This window comes from Nicotiana sylvestris, chromosome 8, assembly GCF_000393655.2.
Source record: "Nicotiana sylvestris chromosome 8, ASM39365v2, whole genome shotgun sequence".
In the NCBI taxonomy this organism is placed as follows: Eukaryota; Viridiplantae; Streptophyta; class Magnoliopsida; order Solanales; family Solanaceae; genus Nicotiana; species Nicotiana sylvestris.
This window is the reverse complement of record NC_091064.1, coordinates 101,249,960-101,269,052: the sequence shown is the minus strand read 5'-3', so window position 1 is coordinate 101,269,052 and position 19,093 is coordinate 101,249,960. Positions and strand designations below refer to the sequence as shown.

The 19,093-nt window shown below is 41.0% G+C and overlaps 1 protein-coding gene across 1 annotated transcript; it reads left to right on the top strand.

Annotated features, from left to right (window-relative positions):
- Nucleotides 1-12,571: 12,571 nt before the first annotated feature.
- On the top strand, nucleotides 12,572-18,048 carry LOC138875457 (uncharacterized). The gene is made up of 3 exons (XM_070154288.1): nucleotides 12,572-12,817; nucleotides 12,932-13,078; nucleotides 18,019-18,048. The coding sequence occupies exons 1-3, from the start codon at nucleotides 12,572-12,574 to the stop codon at nucleotides 18,046-18,048; spliced, it is 423 nt and encodes a 140-aa protein (XP_070010389.1).
- Nucleotides 18,049-19,093: the final 1,045 nt, after the last annotated feature.

Sequence of the window (19,093 nt, the reverse complement as noted above, 5' to 3'; positions counted from 1 at the left end):
TCCATTGACATTCCTGAGCTGATTTCATTTGCTGAGTGGTTGAATCTGGGCTGATTGCTATTGCTTGTTGCTGATCTTCTCATCTTTCTGTTTTTTTTTGCTTTCCATGTATCTCTCTGGCTCATGTTGACTATGTAATTCGAGTAGAAACTTGATGGAATACAAGCTGTGCTTAATTTAGTGTTTCTCTGTTCCTACTGCTTTAACATTATGTAGTAAAACTGTAATGATAAGTGTTATATGAGTTGATATTTGCATATTATATATCTGGTTTGGGGTTACAGTTAAATGTTTAGTCCCAAGGTAAATAGCATATTTAGAAGTGGTGTGAGCAAGTCTTGTATAGACAATTGAATATGTATATAAGTTGGGACTCCTATTTGGGATCAAAATGTATATGGTGTTTCACAGTTGTTTTTCTGCTGATTAAGGTATTAGCTACGATTAACAAGCATGCTTTGTATTTTGCATTTGTTTTTTTACTAAGTGTGAAATGCCTAAGCCATGTTGAGAACTTTCGTCTGATTTTTGAGGTTCAGGTGAAATGGGATTTTAATTGCTGATTTGGATACTGTCAGTATTCAATTGAGCATGTTCGGTTATTGTAAGAGCTTGGCTATTTAGTCCTATAAGTTATATTAATTTGAAGTCTAATTAAGGTTTAAATTCTATATCAGCACTTCAAGTTAATTTAAGGCTTTGAAAATTTAGAGTCATCTGCTGTACAGTTGCTTAAGAATTAGACCTCTAATTGTTTTCAAAATCATGGCATTGCTAAAGCTTTCATGTAATTATCCATTGGTCAATTAAAGGATGATTTTAAAATTGTTGTGTATATGGTAATTCTTTGTTTATCCATTTGGAGTTATCTCGATCTTTTGTTGTTTCAATCACTGCTTATACGTTGTGAAGGCTCAATGTTGAGTCCTATTTGAGGTAGCTCCGGGGTTCTGAAATTGGGCTCACCTTCGGCCCAAATACTTGCGAATATGACTTGGATCATTTTCGCCCCTTATGCCCCGTTTCCTGGTTAAGAGTACGTATTAACCAAGGCCCATTAGTTGTTGGGCAGGTTCGAACCCTTGGCAAAAAATATTAGAATCACATTAAACCTTGCCTTAGTCAATTAATTGGTCTCTTAAAAGCAAATTTGAGGTGAGCCGTATTAAGTAAGATATAATTATGGCCCTCATAATTTAATTTAGCAGCCTCTTGGTTAGAATAATTCGAGGTGTGCCGTGCCAAACAAAAATCTTAAATGCACGGCCATCATTTAATTAATGTTTTGTCCTTAGAAATCGAGGCGGTCCATTTAGCGAATTTTCCATGGCCCTCGCAAAGTTGAAAAACGCGTAGTTGCTTTAGGCGCACTATTTTAAAAATTACTTTCCTAAACTCGGGTGCGCATTTATGTGACCCAAATTAAAATCCTAACAATGTTAAATAAAATGTGTCGTAGATTGCGGGTGCATTTATGTGACGTGGTTCAAGACGTGTTTTAGATGATGTTGAATCTCTCCTAAAAATAATTAAATAAAATCGATTTAAAAGAATAAAATGCACATAGGCTAAAAATGTATTAAAATTAGATAATAGGCTGATTATAACAGTTGAGCGACCGTGTTAGAACCACGGAACTCGGAAATGCCTAACACCTTCTCCCGGGTTAACAGAATTCCTTACCTCGATTTCTGGTTCGCGGACTGTAGTACAGAGTCAATCTTTTCCTCGATTCGGGATTTGAACCGGTGACTTGGGACACCATAAAATTATCCCAAGTGGCGACTCTGAATTTAATAAATAAATAATCCCGTTTTGATTGTCACTTCAAGTTGGAAAAAACTCTCTTATACACTCCCTCTCGGGGGTGTAGGAAAAAAAGAGGTGTGACAGCTCTGGCGACTCTGCTGGGGATCGAACCCAGAATCTTTGGTTCAGGGTTCAGAATTCGAGCTTAGATGAATTGTTACATTTGTCTTTATTTATTATCTTATTTTATTACATGTTGGGCCTAATGTGCTAAATGTTGCTTTTTACCGCTTTGATATTATCTAAACTGTATATATAAACTGCTACGAAACCCCTCTCTTCTCTCTCCCGAGGAGTGCACGCTGGTCGTGACTTCCTTCTGTTAGTGTCATATCCCAAATAGAATGAGGTTTGGACAAGTTGCAAAGCCGAATGATCTTTTGGTCACCGGTACGCAGCTCCCCCCCCCCCGGCTCGAGTTGTCCGCTAGGGTAAGCCAGGTCTAGAACAAATAAACCCAGGTTTTTAAACCTAGTATGACAATACCTCATGCCGGATCCCTAGTAGGAATATTTGTTTGCATCATGTGCATTTTGACTTTGGAGACTCAACACAGAGGTTGGGTCTGTCTAGGACATGTGTACCTGAAATGAAAAGACCATCCTGATGCATCTTACTTGCTACTTGTGCATTTATTTGCATCGGAGTCGCATGCTGACCGACTTTTGAATAATAGGAGAAAGTTGAAAAAAAGAGAATAGCAGTGTGAGGGCTAAATGAGATAATCACCTGTTTTGAGAAACCAATGTCCAAATGGTACTGAAACTCTGCCGAAATTTTGAAAGGAAAAAATGTTTTATTTTGAAAAAAAAAAAGAGAAAAGAAAAAAAATTGGTTTTTGTTTTAAAATTGCCCGAACTACGCCAGTTTGATTCTCACAGGATGTGGGATACGTAGGCAACCCTCATCGGGTCCAATTTCCCTTTGGCAAAAATAGCCCAAAAGAACAAAAATTTTACTTTTATTTGAAAATAATTAGGGTGATGCCATTCTTGTCAAAAATAGCCGAATGTCCCTAAAAGGGCGCCGGAAGGCTGCTTTTGCAAGAACAACCGCTTGTGGTCATTTTTCAAGGTTTTCGCCGGTTAGCCAACACAGCCTTAAAATCTTCGTATTTGAGGTGCCGAAAGGTTGTATTTGCAAAATCGGATTTTATCTTTATTTTTTTTAAAAAAAAATGTCAACTTTGTCTTTGAGTCAAATGAGTCTTGATTTTTTTTACTTAATCACCCTAATAAATGTGCAGAATGAGCACGAGTCAAAGTTTGCCAATAACAGTTAGGAACAAGATCCCTTTGGAGTTGCATATGTGGTGGGAGGATCTGGGAAAATCGGAGCAAGATAAGGTCAGTCTACATTTGGGAGGTCTCACCGGGTTGTTAAAGATCAGACCTAGAAGAGTTATCATAAAGGCTTTGGTTACGTTTTGGGACCCGGCCCATAACGTATTTCACTTCTCGAATTTTGAACTCACCCCAACCTTGGAAGAGATAGCAGGTTACATGGAAAGTACTGAAGGGCTGAGGCATAGGTATCTGATCGTGCCAAGAGCCGTTAACTCTCACAAATTCATGGATTTGCTAAAGATAAGCAAGGGAGTTCCGTACTACGAGTTGGAGGGTGGTTTTTCCACTCTACGTTTTATATACCAGAGGTACGGGCATGTAGGAGGGTTCAACGATCCAGAAAGCATGGTTTGTAGCAAAGGGAACCGAACAAAATGGGATGAGCATAGGCATTTCGCCTTCATGGTAGCTTTCTTAGGCCTTGTGGTGTTTCCCCGAAAAGAAGGGAATATCGATTTGCGGGTGGCTGGAGTCGTCAAGGTCCTGATTACCGACGCCAAGAGCACTCTTGCCCCTATGATAGTGTCTGAGATATACCGAGCTCTCACAGCTTGTAAAACTGGGGCAAATTTCTTCGAGGGATGCAATTTGCTATTACAGATGTGGATGATCGAGCACCTGTGTCATCGCCCTCAGTATATGAGTTACAGATACACAGAGAAAAGTTGCATTGAAGAGTTTGACACAAGGATTTCAGGGTTCAAGCTGCCAGAGGGGTTTGGAGATTGGGTATCCCGCCTTCGTTCCATCACTGCAGGACAAATAGAATGGACACTGGGTTGGCTTCCTGTTGAAGAAATTGTGTATATGCCCTCCACTGGTCTTACTTCCTCCTAATGGGTCTGCGAGGTATTCAGCCCTACGCTCATTACCGGGTGATGAGACAGTTGGGAAGGTGTCAGGTGATGCACCCATATGAAGATCTTAGTGTTTATGTGGTCGAGGTTAGTTCCGACGGCCAATTTCATGAAGAAACAGTTCGTTCTATTTGGAAAGAATGCCAGTATTTGACGGTGAACACTCGAGTGCGTGACCTATCTAGAGGCGAAGTCTCACCCGCCTATCTTGCTTGGTATAGAAAGAAGAACACTGCAAGGGCCGAACCAGAAAGACCATCCAAAAAGCTTTACATTCAAGAATTCGTTGAGGCGTCGCAAGAACAGTGGGCTTGGTTGGCCAAGGAGAATGAGTACAGGGCCACAATCGGAAAGTTGGAAAGACAAGTCAAAGAACTTCGATTCGAGAATAGCTTGCAAGCCGCGGTGGACGAAGGTGAAAAAAAAAAGCTAGCCAAAGAAAATGAGGCCCTTCGAGCCCAAATTTAGAAAATGAAAATAGCGGCAGAAAACCCCGCCCGAAGTGCCAAAGATGAAAAAACTTATAGATAACCTGAGGCAGAAAGTGGGCGAATACAGTTTTGAACTCAACAAAGCAGAAACTGAACTAGCCAGGGCTCGAAAGCAATTGGCTAAGAATGCAGATGAACGAGCGCGCTTGATTAAGCAATTGAAAGAAAAGTACGACAATGAGGTTGCAAGGTTAAAAAAGAAGGTCATTACCGCGGAGAACAAAATGATCAAACAGGCAAAAGATTTCAAGGCTGAAAGAGAACATTGTTATACAGCATTGGCGCAATTAGAAATAGATTTGCAACAATTTCAGGAGCAGAATCATGTGGCCGAGCAAACTTTGAAAGCCAGGGCCCAGCAGATCGGGCGTTTGCTGCAAGAAAAAGGTGTCATAAGAGAGAGAATTAGAACCATCGCCGACTACATTATTGTGAAGTTCCAAGTCTATGAGGATATGACTCACACCACCTTCTTCGCGGCAGTGATGACATTTGTTAAACAGATAATGAGTGACTTGGATAGACTTCAAAGGGATCTCGCATATAGGCCCGCGGCGAGACCGAATGATGTCCCGCGGGCACCAGGAGCATTAATGTATTCATGATTTTCATTTGAGTATGTATTTCCTTTTCCTCTAGAATCTGTCAGTTGTTTTGAGTGTGTATTTTCTTTCTGCTGGAGTCTGTCAGTTGTTTTCGAGTCTGTATTTTCATTTGTTGGATTATGATAGTTTATTTTTGGAGTTTGTATTGCATCTTTTCATCAGAGTCTGTTAGTTGCTTTTGGAGTCTGTTAGTTTTGAGTATTTGTAATCAAAACATTTGCTTTTTATGAAAATTGAAAATCCTAAAATATTTTGTTATTTATTTCTCCAGAACTACGCTCGGTCTGATTCATGCGGGATCATGGTACGTAGGCAATCTCCATAGGATTCGATCATAACCCAAAAGAAAGAAAAGAGTGATAAGTAAAAAATGAAGAAAAGAAAAGGAGAGAAAAATAAGTGCGAAAAAGAAAGGAAGAGAGAGAAAAAAACCATGAGAAGGAAACAATGACAAAACAAGAGAGGAAAATGAGAGAGTAAAAAGGAAATCGAGCAAAGGAAGGAAAAGAAAGAAAAGGATAAAAAAGAGAGAAAAGAAAAGAGAAGAGAAAAGGAGAGAGAAAAGAGAACTTGCAAATGGAAATAAAGAAAAGCCGGAATGACGCAAGCAACCGATCAAATGCATAATAGAAACGGTTAACTGCTTAGGTGCATTCACTCCTCAAATGTGTGGTTGCCTATCTGTTAAAGCCCTAATCGCTAACAAGTTTGTTATTGATGGGATTCCGGTCAGGCAGGTGGTTAGTTTGATTGGCATTCTGGAAACTCACTCCTACAACACCCGGTCCAAAAACAAGCTGAACATGGCCAACCAGGAACTTGAGGCAAGTATTGCCGATCTGTCAAAAGTGGTGGAAGAATCAGAGGTTAATCTGAAAGATGAGTTGTATAAGATGAAGCAGCAGATGGCTGAAATGTACTAAGCATGGGCAAAAGGGCACCCACCGCCAGTTTATCTCGCCAACCCTACTTTTATCCCGCCATTGGCTCAAACCCAGGAACCTCCCATTGTGAACTCATCTCCGGCCTTTCCCCTCTACCAACAGTGCTATGACACCACTTCCCATACATCACAGGCTCCACCACCCAAACAAGTCTCGCACCCTCCTCCACTAGTCACTCATGTTTTTGTGGTACCTCCACCTACTGCATTACACTGATCCTCCTGTGAGCCTCTGTTCCATACTCACGACAACCAGTATTACCCCCCGTAGCCCACTTTCAAGGTTCCCGAACCCTATTCCTACACTCCTCATTTTGACCTCCCTACGGAAACCGAAAAACCATCTAAAAATCCCAAGCAGGAGGAAATGTTCAGGAAAGTTAAAATCCTGGAACAATCATTCAGAGACATGCGAGGGTTGGGAGGTCAAGTAAGTGTGGCTTACAAAGACCTATGTCTGTTTCTAGATGTGCAGCTGCCGGTAGGATTTAATACGCCCAAGTTTGATTTGTATGATGGGCACGATGATCTAGTGGCACATTTGAGAGGTTTTGTAGCAAAATGAGGGGAGCTGGCGGGAAAGACGAGTTGCTAATGGTGTATTTCAGTCAGAACCTAAGTGGATCAATGCTAGAATGGTATACTCGGCAGGATCACGGAAGATGGTACACATGGGATGATCTAGCCCAGGCATTTACTTGCCACTTCCAATACAATCTCGAGATTATTCCGGATCGTCTGTCTTTGACAAAACTTGAGAAAAAGCACAATGAAAGTTTCAGGGAATATGGTTTTAGGTGGAGAGAGCAGGAAACAAGGGTTGACCCTCCAATGAAAGAAAGTGAAATGGTGGATTATTTTCTACAGGCCTTAGAACCTACTTATTACGGTCGTATGATATTAGTTGTAGGCAAGTCCTTCAATGAAGTGGTAAAGATGGGCAGCATGGTAGAATAGGGGCTCAAGAAAAACAAATCATGAGTTACTCGGCTATTAAGGCAACCACCCAGGCCATTCAAAGCAGAACTTGGGAATTAATTGGAAAGAAGAAGAAAGGGGATGTAGCAACGATTGATTCAGGAGCTTGGTTCGGACCCAGGGGTCCATCACATTACTATAGCCAGCCTCTACCCCACCACCAAAACCTACCCGCATACCCCATATAGCCCAGCACAACACCACTACCCACCACCAGTCCCCCATTTTTCTGTCCACCATGCCCAAACATATAGCCAAACTCTGGCCCAAGCACAATGGCGTGCGCCAGTCCCACAAAATACATACCCAACTCCACAAAATGCCAATTCACCCCCAAGAGCATACCAAAATCCTCCTGGATCAGGTTTTCGGCCAACCAAGCATTTAAGAACGAGAGGTTGTAGAAGAAAAAAACCTTCACTCCATTAGGAGAATCCTATACCAGTTTGTTCCACAGGTTGAGACAATTGGGTATGCTGAGTCTGATCGAGCCGAAACTGCCAAATCCTCCCCCGAGGAATCTTGATCACTCTGTGAGTTGCGAATATTGTTCTGGTGCTCCAGGGCACGATACAGAGAAATGTTGGCAATTGAAAACAGCTATTCAAGAGCTCATTGATACTAATCGGATTGAGGTTCAAGCTCCGGAGGCACCTAATATTAACCAGAACCCATTACCGGCCCATCATGAGACAAATATGATTGAGATAGTGCATAAGGAAGGGAAGCATAAGAAGCTTTTGCAAACTGTCATGATGATTTGGTCCAGTGAAGCCAGGCCGTTTGAAAAGTCAACAAGTGAAAAGTCCGTGATCAAGTTGAATGGGGTAAATAGTGAACCATCTGTGGTGGTCAAGAAGGGATCCTCAAGTGACGTTGTAGGGAACATGAAAGAGCGAAAGTGGTTGTGCCAGGAGTGGCGAACAAGCCTGTTGTAATTGTGGAAAGTGCCCGCATAGACCCTGTCACTATCAAGCCGGTAACTCAATTACCAATAGTCAACAGCAGGGCGGCCCCATGGAATTATAAACGAGCGACAGTGACTTACAAGGGGAAAGAAGTTAAAGAAGAAGCTTGTGAGACCCATGGTTTGACTCGATCGGGGAGATGCTTTGCCCCTGAAGAATTGAGAAAGGCTAAAAGCTCCAAAGACAACCCAGTGCTAGTGAAGAAAGTTATGACCGAAGAAGAAGCACAGGAATTCTTGAGAAAGATGAAAGTGCAGGACTATTCCATTGTGGAGCAGTTGAGGAAGACACCGGCTCAGATCTCACTATTGTCATTATTGATCCATTCAGATGAGCACCGTCGGGCTTTGATGAAGATCCTGAATGAGGCCCACGTTCCTGAAAAAATCTCAGTAAACCACCTGGAAAAGATAGCTAACAAGATATTTGAGGTAAACAGAGTCACTTTTTCTGATGATGAGTTGCCCATGGAGGGCACTGAGCACAATAAAGCCCTCTATCTCACGGTGAAATGCAAAAATTCTGTGGTTACCCGAGTACTTGTTGACAATGGTTCTAGTGCGAACATTTGCCCTCTCTCCACTTTGAACAAATTGAAGGTGGACGATGAAAGAATTCACAAGAACAATATCTGCGTTTGGGGATTCGACGGTGGAGGGAAAGATTCAGTCGGGGACATAGTGATTGAGCTTACAATAGGGCCTGTTGAATTTACCATGGAGTTCCGGGTGCTCGATGTGGCTGTTTCTTATAACCTGCTGTTGGGTCGGCCCTGGATTCATGCTGCAAAAGCGGTCCGTCTACTCTGCATCAAATGGTCAAGTTTGAATGGGATAGACAGGAAATTGTTGTGCACGGCGAGGATAATTTGTGTGCCCACAATGATTCCATTGTTCCGTTCATAGACTTTGAAGACGACAAGGGGCCATGAGTTTATCAGGTTTTTGACACGGTATCGGTAAAGAAAATTCCAGAAGGGAAGTGTGTTCCAGCGCCAAGGGCAGCCGCTGCAGCAGTCATGGTAGCCGTTGAAATATTGAAAAATGGTTTTGTACCAGGAAAGGGTTTGGGTGCATCTCTGCAATGTATCGTACAGCCGATGTCTCTCCCCAAAAACTTGGATACATTTGGTTTGGGGTTCAAGCCCACAGTTGCGGACATAAAAAGAGCCAAAAAGCTGAAACAAAGGGCATGGGTCCTCCCAAAGCCCATCCCGCATCTCTCCAAATCATTTGTCAGGCCTGACGCCAAGAAACACCCAGCAACAACAGTTCCCAGTTCTGTGGTTGGTCCTAATAAGGAGTTACTTGAAAGGTTTGAGAAATTATTTGACGAGGTGAACATGGTGGCAGCTGGAGAGGATTCTAGCAGGGCAGATGTGCAATTTGTTGGGCCCGATGCAAATATTAACAATTGGAAAGTTACTCCTCTCCCCGCCAGGAAGGAATTTTGGTAGTTTGCTTTGATTTTCTTTCAGTTTATCTGGATTATTCCAGGGTTGTAATTCAGATTCTATGTTTTGTCTGTTTGGATGTATAAACTTTATTATCTTTTACTTTCAATAAAATGCAATTTCCCTTTTCCTCATTCCTGACAGTTTTGTTTTCTTTTCTTCCTTGTATAGCCCTTTTTATGCTGGTTTCAATAACATGACATACATGAGGAATCTTCGGCCCAGTCTCAAAAGCCAATCTAATTCAGAAATAGTAATTCAAGAAAAAGAGTGTGATAATGAATCAGAATACGACGAGGATGAGGCCTTTGAAGAGATTATTAAAGAACTAAGCCATTTTGAAGAAAACCCAAGCCTAACCTGAGTGATACAAAAGCAATCAATTTAGGGGACCCAGACAATATCAGAGAAACTAAGATAAGTGTCCATTATGGACACTTATCTTAGTTTCTCTTTGGTTGAATACAAAGATATCTTTGCATGGTCATATGATGACATGCCAGGTTTAAGCATTGATTTGGTGGTTCACAAATTGCCCACTGACCCGGGATTCCCTCCTGTCAAGCAGAAACTAAGGAAATTTAAAATTGATATGAGTGTGAGGATCAAAGAAGAGGTTACCAAGCAGTTCGATGCAAAAGTTATTCGGGTCACTCGGTATCCCACTTGGTTAGCCAATGTAGTACCTGTGCCAAAGAAGGATGGCAAGACCAGGGTATGTGTTGATTACCGTAATCTCAATAAGGCGAGTCCCAAGGATAACTTTCCACTGCCAAATATCTATATTCTGATTGATAACCGTGCCAAACATGAGATTGGGTCTTTTGTGGATTGCTATGCGGGCTATCACCAAATCCTAATAGATGAGGAAGATGCAGAGAAGACGGCATTCATCACGCCATGGGGAACATACAGCTATAGAGTCATGCCATTTGGTTTGAAAAATGTTGGGGCAACTTACATGAGGGCAATGACAACCATATTCTATGACATGATACACAGAGAGATCGAGTTCTATGTGGATGATGTGATTATAAAGTCTAGAAAGCAGTCTGACCATGTCAGAGATTTGAGAAAGTTCTTCCAAAGGCTTCGCAGGTACAATCTTAAGCTTAATCCTGCAAAGTGCCCATTCGGTGTGCCATCTGGAAAATTGCTGGGATTCATAGTCAGCCGCCGAGGTATTGAATTGGACCCTTCAAAGATTAAAGCTATCCAAGAATTGTCACCTCCAAGAAACAAGACTGAAGTGATGAGTCTATTAGGAAGGTTGAACTATATCAACAGGTTCATTGCTTAGCTTACGACAACCAGTGAGCCTATCTTCAAGCTGTTGAAGAAAGATGTCGCGGTCAAGTGGACAGACGAGTGTCAATAAGCATTTTATAAGATAAAAGGGTATTTATCAAACCCGCCTGTGTTGGTGCCACTAGAATCGGGGAGACCTTTGATTCTGTATTTGACGGTCCTGGACAATTCCTTTGGCTGTGTATTGGGTTAGCATGACATCACTGGTAGGAAGGAGCAAGCCATCTATTATCTTAGCAAGAAGTTCACGTCTTACGAAGTTAAGTACACTCACCTTGAGAAGACATGTTGCACCCTAACTTGGGTAGCACAGAAGTTGAAGCACTATTTGTCCTCTTACACTACTTACCTCATCTCTCATTTGGATCCGTTAAAGTATATCTTTCAGAAGGCTATGCCTACAGGGAGGCTTGCAATATGGCAGATCTTGCTCACAGAATTTGACATCGTCTATGTGACTAGGACTGCGATGAAAGCCCAGGCATTGGCCGATCATTTGGCTGAGAACCCAGTGGATGAGGAATATGAGCCTTTGAAGACTTACTTCCCTGATGAAGAGGTCATGCACATTGATGAGTGGGGACCAGTTGGGGAGCCAGGGTGGAAACTTTTCTTTGACAGAGCTGCTAATATGAAGGGCGTTGGGATAGGAGCCATACTTTCTGAAACGGGGCATCACTACCCTGTTACCCTTTAACTTCATTTCTACTGTACTAACAACATGGCTGAGTACGAGGCGTGCATTTTGGGTTTGAGGTTGGCTGCAGACATGGGTGTCCAGGAAGTCTTGGTCTTGGGAGACTCGGACCTTCTAGTGCACCATATCCAAGGGGAATGGGAAATACGAGATTTAAAACTCATACCGTACCGGCAATGTTTGCATGATCCTTGTCAGCGGTTTCGATCAGTATAGTTCAAGCATATTCCAAGGATCCATAATGAGGTTGCTGATGCTTTGTCTACTCTGGCATCAATGTTACATCACCCAGATAAGGCTTATGTGGGCCCCTTGCATATTTAGGTCCATGATCAGCATGCTTACTGTAATGTGGTGGAAGAAGAACTTGACGGTGAGCCTTGGTTTCATGATATCAAGGAGTATATCAGGATGAGGTTATATCCAGTACAAGCCACATGTGATCAAAAGAGAACAATTCGGCGTTTGGCAAACGCATTTTTCTTCAGTTGAGGGGTTCTGTACAAAAGAACTCCGGATCTTGGATTGTTGAGATGCATAGATGCTAGACAGGCCACAACTATCATGATAGAAGTGCATTCTGGAGTTTGTGGACCGTACATGAGTGGGCATGTGCTGGCAAAGAAGATTCTTCGAGTAGGTTATTATTGGTTCACTATGGCGCGAGATTGTATCAGTTTCGTGCGCAAGTGTCATCAGTGCCAAGTGCACGGAGATTTGATCCATTCCCCACCATCTGAATTGCATACAATGTCCGTACCATGGCCCTTTGTTGCTTGGGGCATGGATGTCATTGGGCCAATCGAGCCAGCAGCGTCCAATGGGCACAGGTTTATTCTAGTGGACATTGATTATTTCACCAAGTGGGTGGAAGCTAAAACTTTCAAGTCTGTGACCAAGAAAGCAGTGGTCGATTTTGTGCACTCAAACATCATTTGTCGGTTCGGGATCCCAAAGGTGATCATCACAGATAATGGGGCTAATCTCAGCAGTCATTTGATGAAAGAGGTGTGTCAACAGTTTAAGATTACACATCGCAATTCCGCCCCATACTGCCCCAAGGGGAATGGAATAGTCGAGACAACCAACAAGAACATAAAGAAGATACTTTTGTAAATGGTGGAAGGGTCCAGGCAATGGCATGAGAAGCTGCCTTTTGCATTGTTGGGTTATCGCATTACTGTTCGCACTTCAGTAGGGGTAACTCCTTATTTGTTGGTATATAGCACGGAAGCAGTGATACTCACGGAAGTTGAACTTCCATCCCTTCGGATTGTTGCAGAAGCCAAAATTGACGATGATGAGTGGGTTAAAACCCCCCTGGAACAATTGAGTTTGATTGATGAGAAAAGATTAGCAGCAGTATGTCATGGCCAGTTGTATCAACAGAGAATGACAAGAGCATATAATAAGAAGGTGCGTCCACGGAAGTTTGAAGTGGGTCAGTTAGTATTGAAATGCATTCTTCCTTATCAGGCTGAAGCAAAAGATAAGTTTGCCCCAAACTGGAAGGGGTCGTTCGTCGTAACAAGAGTGTTGTCCAATGGTGATTTATATCTAACAGATATAGAAGGCAAATGTGCAGAAATGGCTATCAATTCTGATGCAGTCAAAAGATATTATGTATGATTTCTTTGGTTAAATTGTATTTGCTTGTACTTAGCATATTTTGAAGATTGGAATGACGAATGCATTTTGTTCTGCTATCTAAACACTTTATCCTTTGCTACCCCCTTTGAGACTTATTTACATCCTTTTGTATCCCTCTTTTGGAATCAGTAGCAAAGATCAGAAACACAAACGCGAAAGATGAGGAAAGGAAAAAAGAAAAGAAAAGAATGAAAAAAGAGAGAAGGAAAAAAAGAGAGAAAGGAATGAAAAAAAAGAAGAAAAATAAGAGAGAAAAGAAAAGGAAAAAAACAAACAAAATAACAAAACAACAATGCAACAAAAAGAGAAAAAGAAGAAAGAAAGGAAAGAAGAAGAACAGAAAAAGAAAAATCGCAACAACGAAGCAATTTCTATGACATGAGCTACGTTCGACCTAATTCCTTTTAAGGATACATAGGCAGCCTCACGGTTTGGTCTCATCAAAACAAAATCCAAAAGTCCTTGAGCAAGAAAATGGGGCAGAAGTTATGGTCATTGTGAGAAATATGATTCCGAAAGTTGTTATTTTTAACCTATTTGAATTGTTTAGAGCCTTTGATACCCTTTCTTTCTAACCATATCCAAAAGCCTACATTACGGTCCAAAGAAAGACCTTCTGATCAGTATTCGAGAAATGCCAAGTCGAGCAGGTAGGGGTGATTCATATCAGGGGCAACACTCTGGTCCAAGCAGAAAAATAATGAAAATGAGAGAGTCTTATTGGCGAAAACCCTCACGGGCACCATAAGGCGACGGGAGCTGAGAGAAATAAAAAATGAGAGAGTCTTATTGGTGAAAACCTTCACGGGCACCTTGAGGCGAAAGTGAGTTGAGAGATGAACAAATGAGAGAGGTCTGTTGGTGAAAACATTTCAGGGCGCCGTAGGATGAACAAGGTCAAGGTTTGGGTGAAGAAATCAGGTTGTGGAGTTCCGGGGCAACAAAGTATGGCAACTGAAAGTTGATCGGTTAGACAGACTGGGGCGATTAATCCGAAATGCATGTCATGATCATTGGTACCAGCTGTTCTACTCAGATAAGTCTCTTTTCTTTTTCCCTTTTTAGCAGTCACCCAGTTTTGAATTCTTCTTATCCTTAACTCTCAAAGTCATTGCATTTCATTTCTTTTAGGGTTTATTTTTTCTAAGATGTTTCAATGTCAGTCTTGTTCAAAGCAAATGAGAAAGGATTTCAAAGCTCATTACCAACTTCCAAAATTGTGAAGAACAGTTTGGCCAGAACATACCAAAGACAGCATGATGTAAAGTGGGATACAAGGAATCACCGGAAGTTTCATCGGTGGAATAATTTGGTAATGTCATGGGAGATGAAAAGGTTTAGATAAAGGGACCAAAGGTGTAAAACAACAGTATGGGTATAGAACACTCGGGTCGTCAAAGGTCATGGGGTTTTAAAGTCAGATATAAAGTCAAGCGGTTCAGGGCCAATTCGGGAAAGTAGGTCAAAAACAAAACATGGCAGCGAAGATACCTTAAGCAAGAATGCCATCAACTAACCACCATTTTAAACTGACAAGATTTTCCTTTGATTGAAACTGGGGTAGAAAATTTTCTTTGTTTTTGTCTATTTTGTTGAAGTCAGGAGCCCGCTTGGAGAGCAGGGAATACATTTCAAGTTAGCAGTCAGGAGCCCGCCTGGAGAACAAAGGAATACATTTCAGGTTTAGCAATCAGGAGCCCGCCTGGAGAGCAGGGAATACATTTCAAGTCAGCAATCAGGAGCCCTCCTAGAGAGCAGGGAATACATTTCAAGTCAGCAGTCAGGAGCCTGCCTGGAGAATAAGGGAGTATAATTCAAGTTTTAGCTTTCAAGTTCTTATTGATATTTGGTAATATGATTCGTTTTACACTTACATATGTGCCCATATACCAAACTGGGGCAGAAAATTTTCTTTGTTTTTGTCTATTTTGTTGAAGTCAGGATCCCGCCTGGAGAGCAGGGAATACATTTCAAATTAGTAGTCATGAGCCCTCCTGGAGAGCAGGGAATACATTTCAAGTTCAGCAATCAGGAGCCCGCCTGGAGAGCATGGGAATACATTCAAGTTTAGCAATCAAGAGCCCGCCTGGAGAGCATGGGAATACATTTCAAGTTTAGCAATCAGGAGCCCACCTGGAAAGCATGGGAATACATTCAAGTTCAGCAATCAGGAGCCCGCCTGGAGAGCATGGGAATACATTTCAAGTTCAGCAATCAGGAGCCCGCCTGGAGAGCATGAGAATACATATCAAGTGCAGCAATCAGGAGCCCGCCTGGAGATCAGGGAATACATTCAAGTTCAGCAGTTAGGCGTCCACCTAGAGAAAGGGAAAATATCTCAAGTGTAGTTGGCAGTCAGGCATCCACATGGAGAAAGGGAAAACATCTCAGATTACAATTCAAGGCGGCAACAAAGGGGTCTCACCGGGAGAATACAAGTCAATATGGCAACAGGAACCGCAAGAGCAAGTTTGAAGATATAGATAGGATCTCTTGTAACTCATAGATCATAGTCTAGTCTAGCTTCTTTTTATTTTGACATGGTGTAATAAGGGGGTTCAGTAAGCAGCAGCAACAACAACAATAGTGAAATCACAGCTTTATGGTAGTCCCAGCTACCAAACATTCCCGAACTACACTGACCTGATTCCTTTATAGCCAAGAATATGTAGGCAACCTCAGAGGCAGGGTGCGGTCAAAAATCTTTCAAAAAATGCTTCCCACGGAGTATTCAAACGGGCAAAAAATCGCTCGTATCCGCTCACTTTATCTTTGCACGAAAACTCTTCGTGTTCCCGAGCAAAGAGGGGCAGCTGTAAGCACGTGATTTTTGCCCTATATGAATTACTCCCACAAATTCAAAACAAAATAAAATTTTCCATTATTTGAAATTTCGTAGATTTTATAGCATTTTTCGTTAATTATTTGCATTTGTCTGCGCATGTTAACTTTGTTTAATTAATGAAAAATACCAAAACATGTTGAATTTGCATTTAGGATTTAATTCTACATGTTAGGATTAATTAACAAATTAGTTGTTTTATAAAAATGGGAAAAATCATAAAATATAATTTATTTTGCACATTTTAAGTTTAGTTTTTGATTTTGGTAGTTTTTCCTTAATTGGGTTTTTAATTAATTGTGGTAATTATTAGTTAATTAATTTAATTTATTAGGATCAATTTTGTTTGGGAATTAGTGTAGGTTTTATTTTTATTTTTATTTTTAAAAAGGGGGAAAGTAAAAAAAAAGTTTCGAAATAATTAAAAAAGGGGGAAAAGGAATTTATGAAAGGAAAGGAATTGGGAATAAAAGTTGTTGGGCTGTTCAGTTGATTTTTCAGCAGGCCCAAATTCTTTTCGCCCCATACCCATTCACAAACCAGCCCGAATCCGCCCATACCCGGTCCCTTTCCCCACTAAAACCAAACGACCTCGTTTCGTTGTTATCCAATCGGAGCCGTTGATTTCCTTTCATTCAACGGACAGGAACTGAGCGTGTGTTTAGTATATAATTGTTGGAACCTCAGATTTCCCCCTCACCATCTCTCATCTCTCTCAGTTCATCCCTCAGAGACTAACTAGAACCCTAGCAGCCGCCCCAAATTCCCACCACCATCCGCCGGCGGCGCCACCCCCAATCCACCCGAAATTCATACCCTAGAACCCCCTCACTCCCATGTTTCCAAATCCACACTCCATTACCCTCAAATCTTGCCCGAACTCATCGAATCTTAAATCGAAACATGAAACCTAAAATTTTAATATCTCAAAATCGGCAGAGTTAGTAAAGATTGAGGCCAAGAGGGATCTTGTTCATGTGTTTTCCTCTGAGAACACATGATTAAGACCCCTTTCGGTCAAAATCGAAAGGTCGAAGAGTGACTTCAAGGTGGGCCGTCCTTGTTAGGTATTTTCTGTTCGTTTGCTGGTCTTGCATGATTTCTTTTTGTCATTTTGATTTCATTTTATTCTTTGCTGTATTCGTTTTTCTTCTCTTCATCATAGGTTCGTTTGTTCGTCCATCCATGTTGCATATTTAGCTTAATAGCATGTCTAATTCATTGGTTCTATCATTTAGTTCATCCCCGTCTTGTCTTCTGTTTCTGTTTCCTCTTAAAAGGTTTTTTGGTTTTTTCTCTGATTGGCTTGAATTCCCAATTCGGTCAATCCTTCATTTTGGATTTCTGCTTGGCTTGAACTGGGCTTTGTTTTAAAATAATCAGGAGCCCAAGAGGGAATTCAATTTGGGTCTCAGACCCATACCAGTTTGAGTCGGGTCAGTTTGGCTCACCTCTGGAATTCTGAAGTAAATAGTGGGGTCTTAAAGGTTAGTTTGGGAAGTTTGATGGAGGGAATCTTAAAAACTGAATTAGGAAGCTTCTAAGAAGTTGGGGTGGGGACTTACATGAAATCTAATGTTTTAAACTAAGGACTTTTGAACAAAAACGAAAATATGAAAAGGGTCAAAATGGAAAATCTGATTTCTTTAGGCTGCCCCAGTGCCTTGCCTATAAAGCTATCCATTTCTTCAAGCTCAAGGGGATTTTTGAAGAGAAAAAGACTGACAAAAAACTAAAACGGCTGGGAATTTAGGAGTGAATTCAGAAATAACAACTTGATTTTCTGGATTCTTTTGTTGAAATTGCTTGAATTACTTTAAAATTCAGCTTCTGGATTTCTAGTGTTAGTTTAAAAAATTTCTGAAAAGGTTATTTTCAAGTCATGGCATCTGATTAGAAAGGTCTTGAATCTGGGACTCAAGAGTTGGTTTAGAGCTGGTTTTTTGGATTTATTTTTCTACTGTTCCATTGACATTCCTGAGCTGATTTCATTTGCTGAGTGGTTGAATCTAGGTTGACTGCTATTGCCTGTTGCTAATCTTCTCATCTTTCTGTTTTTTTTGCTTTCCAGGTATCTCTCTGGCTCATGTTGACTGTGTAATTCGAGTAGAAACTTGATGGAATACAAGCTGTGCTTAATTTAGTGTTTCTCTATATCTACTGCTTTAGCATTATGTAGTAAAACTATAATGATAAGTGTTATATGAGCTAATATTTGCCTATTATAAATCTGGTTTGGGATTACAGTTAAATGTTTAGTCCCAAGGTAAATAGCATATTCAGAAGTGGTGTGAGCAAGTCTTGTATAGGCAATTGAATATGTATATAGGTTGAGACTCCTATTTGGGATCAAAATGTATATGGTGTTTCACAGTTGTTTTTCTGCTGATTAAGGTATTAGCTACATGCTTTGTATTTTGCATTTGTTTTTTTTACTAAGTGTGAAATGCCTAAGCCATGTTGAGAACTTTGGTTTGATTTTTGAGGTTCAGGTGAAATGGGATTTTAATTGCTGGTTTGGATACTGTCAGTATTTAATTGAGCATGTTCGGTTATTGTAAGAGCTTGGCTATTTAGTCCTATAAGTTATATTAATTTGAAGTCTAATTAAGGTTTAAATTCCATATCAGCACTTCAAGTTAATTTAAGGCTTTGAAAATTTAGAGTCATCTGCTGTACAGTTGCTCAAGAATTAGACCTCTAATTGTTTTCAAAATCATGGCATTGCTAAAGCTTTCATGTAATTATCCATTGGTCAATTAAAGGATGATTTTAAAACTGTTGTCTATATGGTAATTCTTTGTTTAGCCATTTGGAGTTATCTCGATCTTTTGTTGTTTCAATCACTGTTTATACGTTGTGAAGGCTCGATGTTGAGTCCTGTTTGAGGTAGCTCCGGGATTCTGAAATTGGGCTCACCTTCAGCCCAAATACTTGCGAATAGGACTTGGATCATTTTCGCCTCTTATGCCCCGTTTCCTGGTTAAGAGTACGTGTTAACCAAGGCCCATTAGTTGTTGGGCAGGTTCGAACCCTTGACAAAAAATATTAGAATCACATTAAACCTTGCCTTAGTCAATTAATTGGGCTCTTAAAAGCAAATTTGAGGTGAGCCGTATTAAGTAAGATATAATTATGGCCCTCAT

Bases quoted from the DNA above. Each gene is read 5' to 3' on its own strand.
- LOC138875457 (XM_070154288.1), top strand. From the start codon at position 12,572: ATGGTGGAAGGGTCCAGGCAATGGCATGAGAAGCTGCCTTTTGCATTG. The intron at 12,818-12,931 runs GTATGTCATGGC...CTTCCTTATCAG, and splicing joins ATGAGAAAAGATTAGCAGCA to GCTGAAGCAAAAGATAAGTT. The intron at 13,079-18,018 runs GTATGATTTCTT...TTTGCTTTCCAG, and splicing joins ATGCAGTCAAAAGATATTAT to GTATCTCTCTGGCTCATGTT.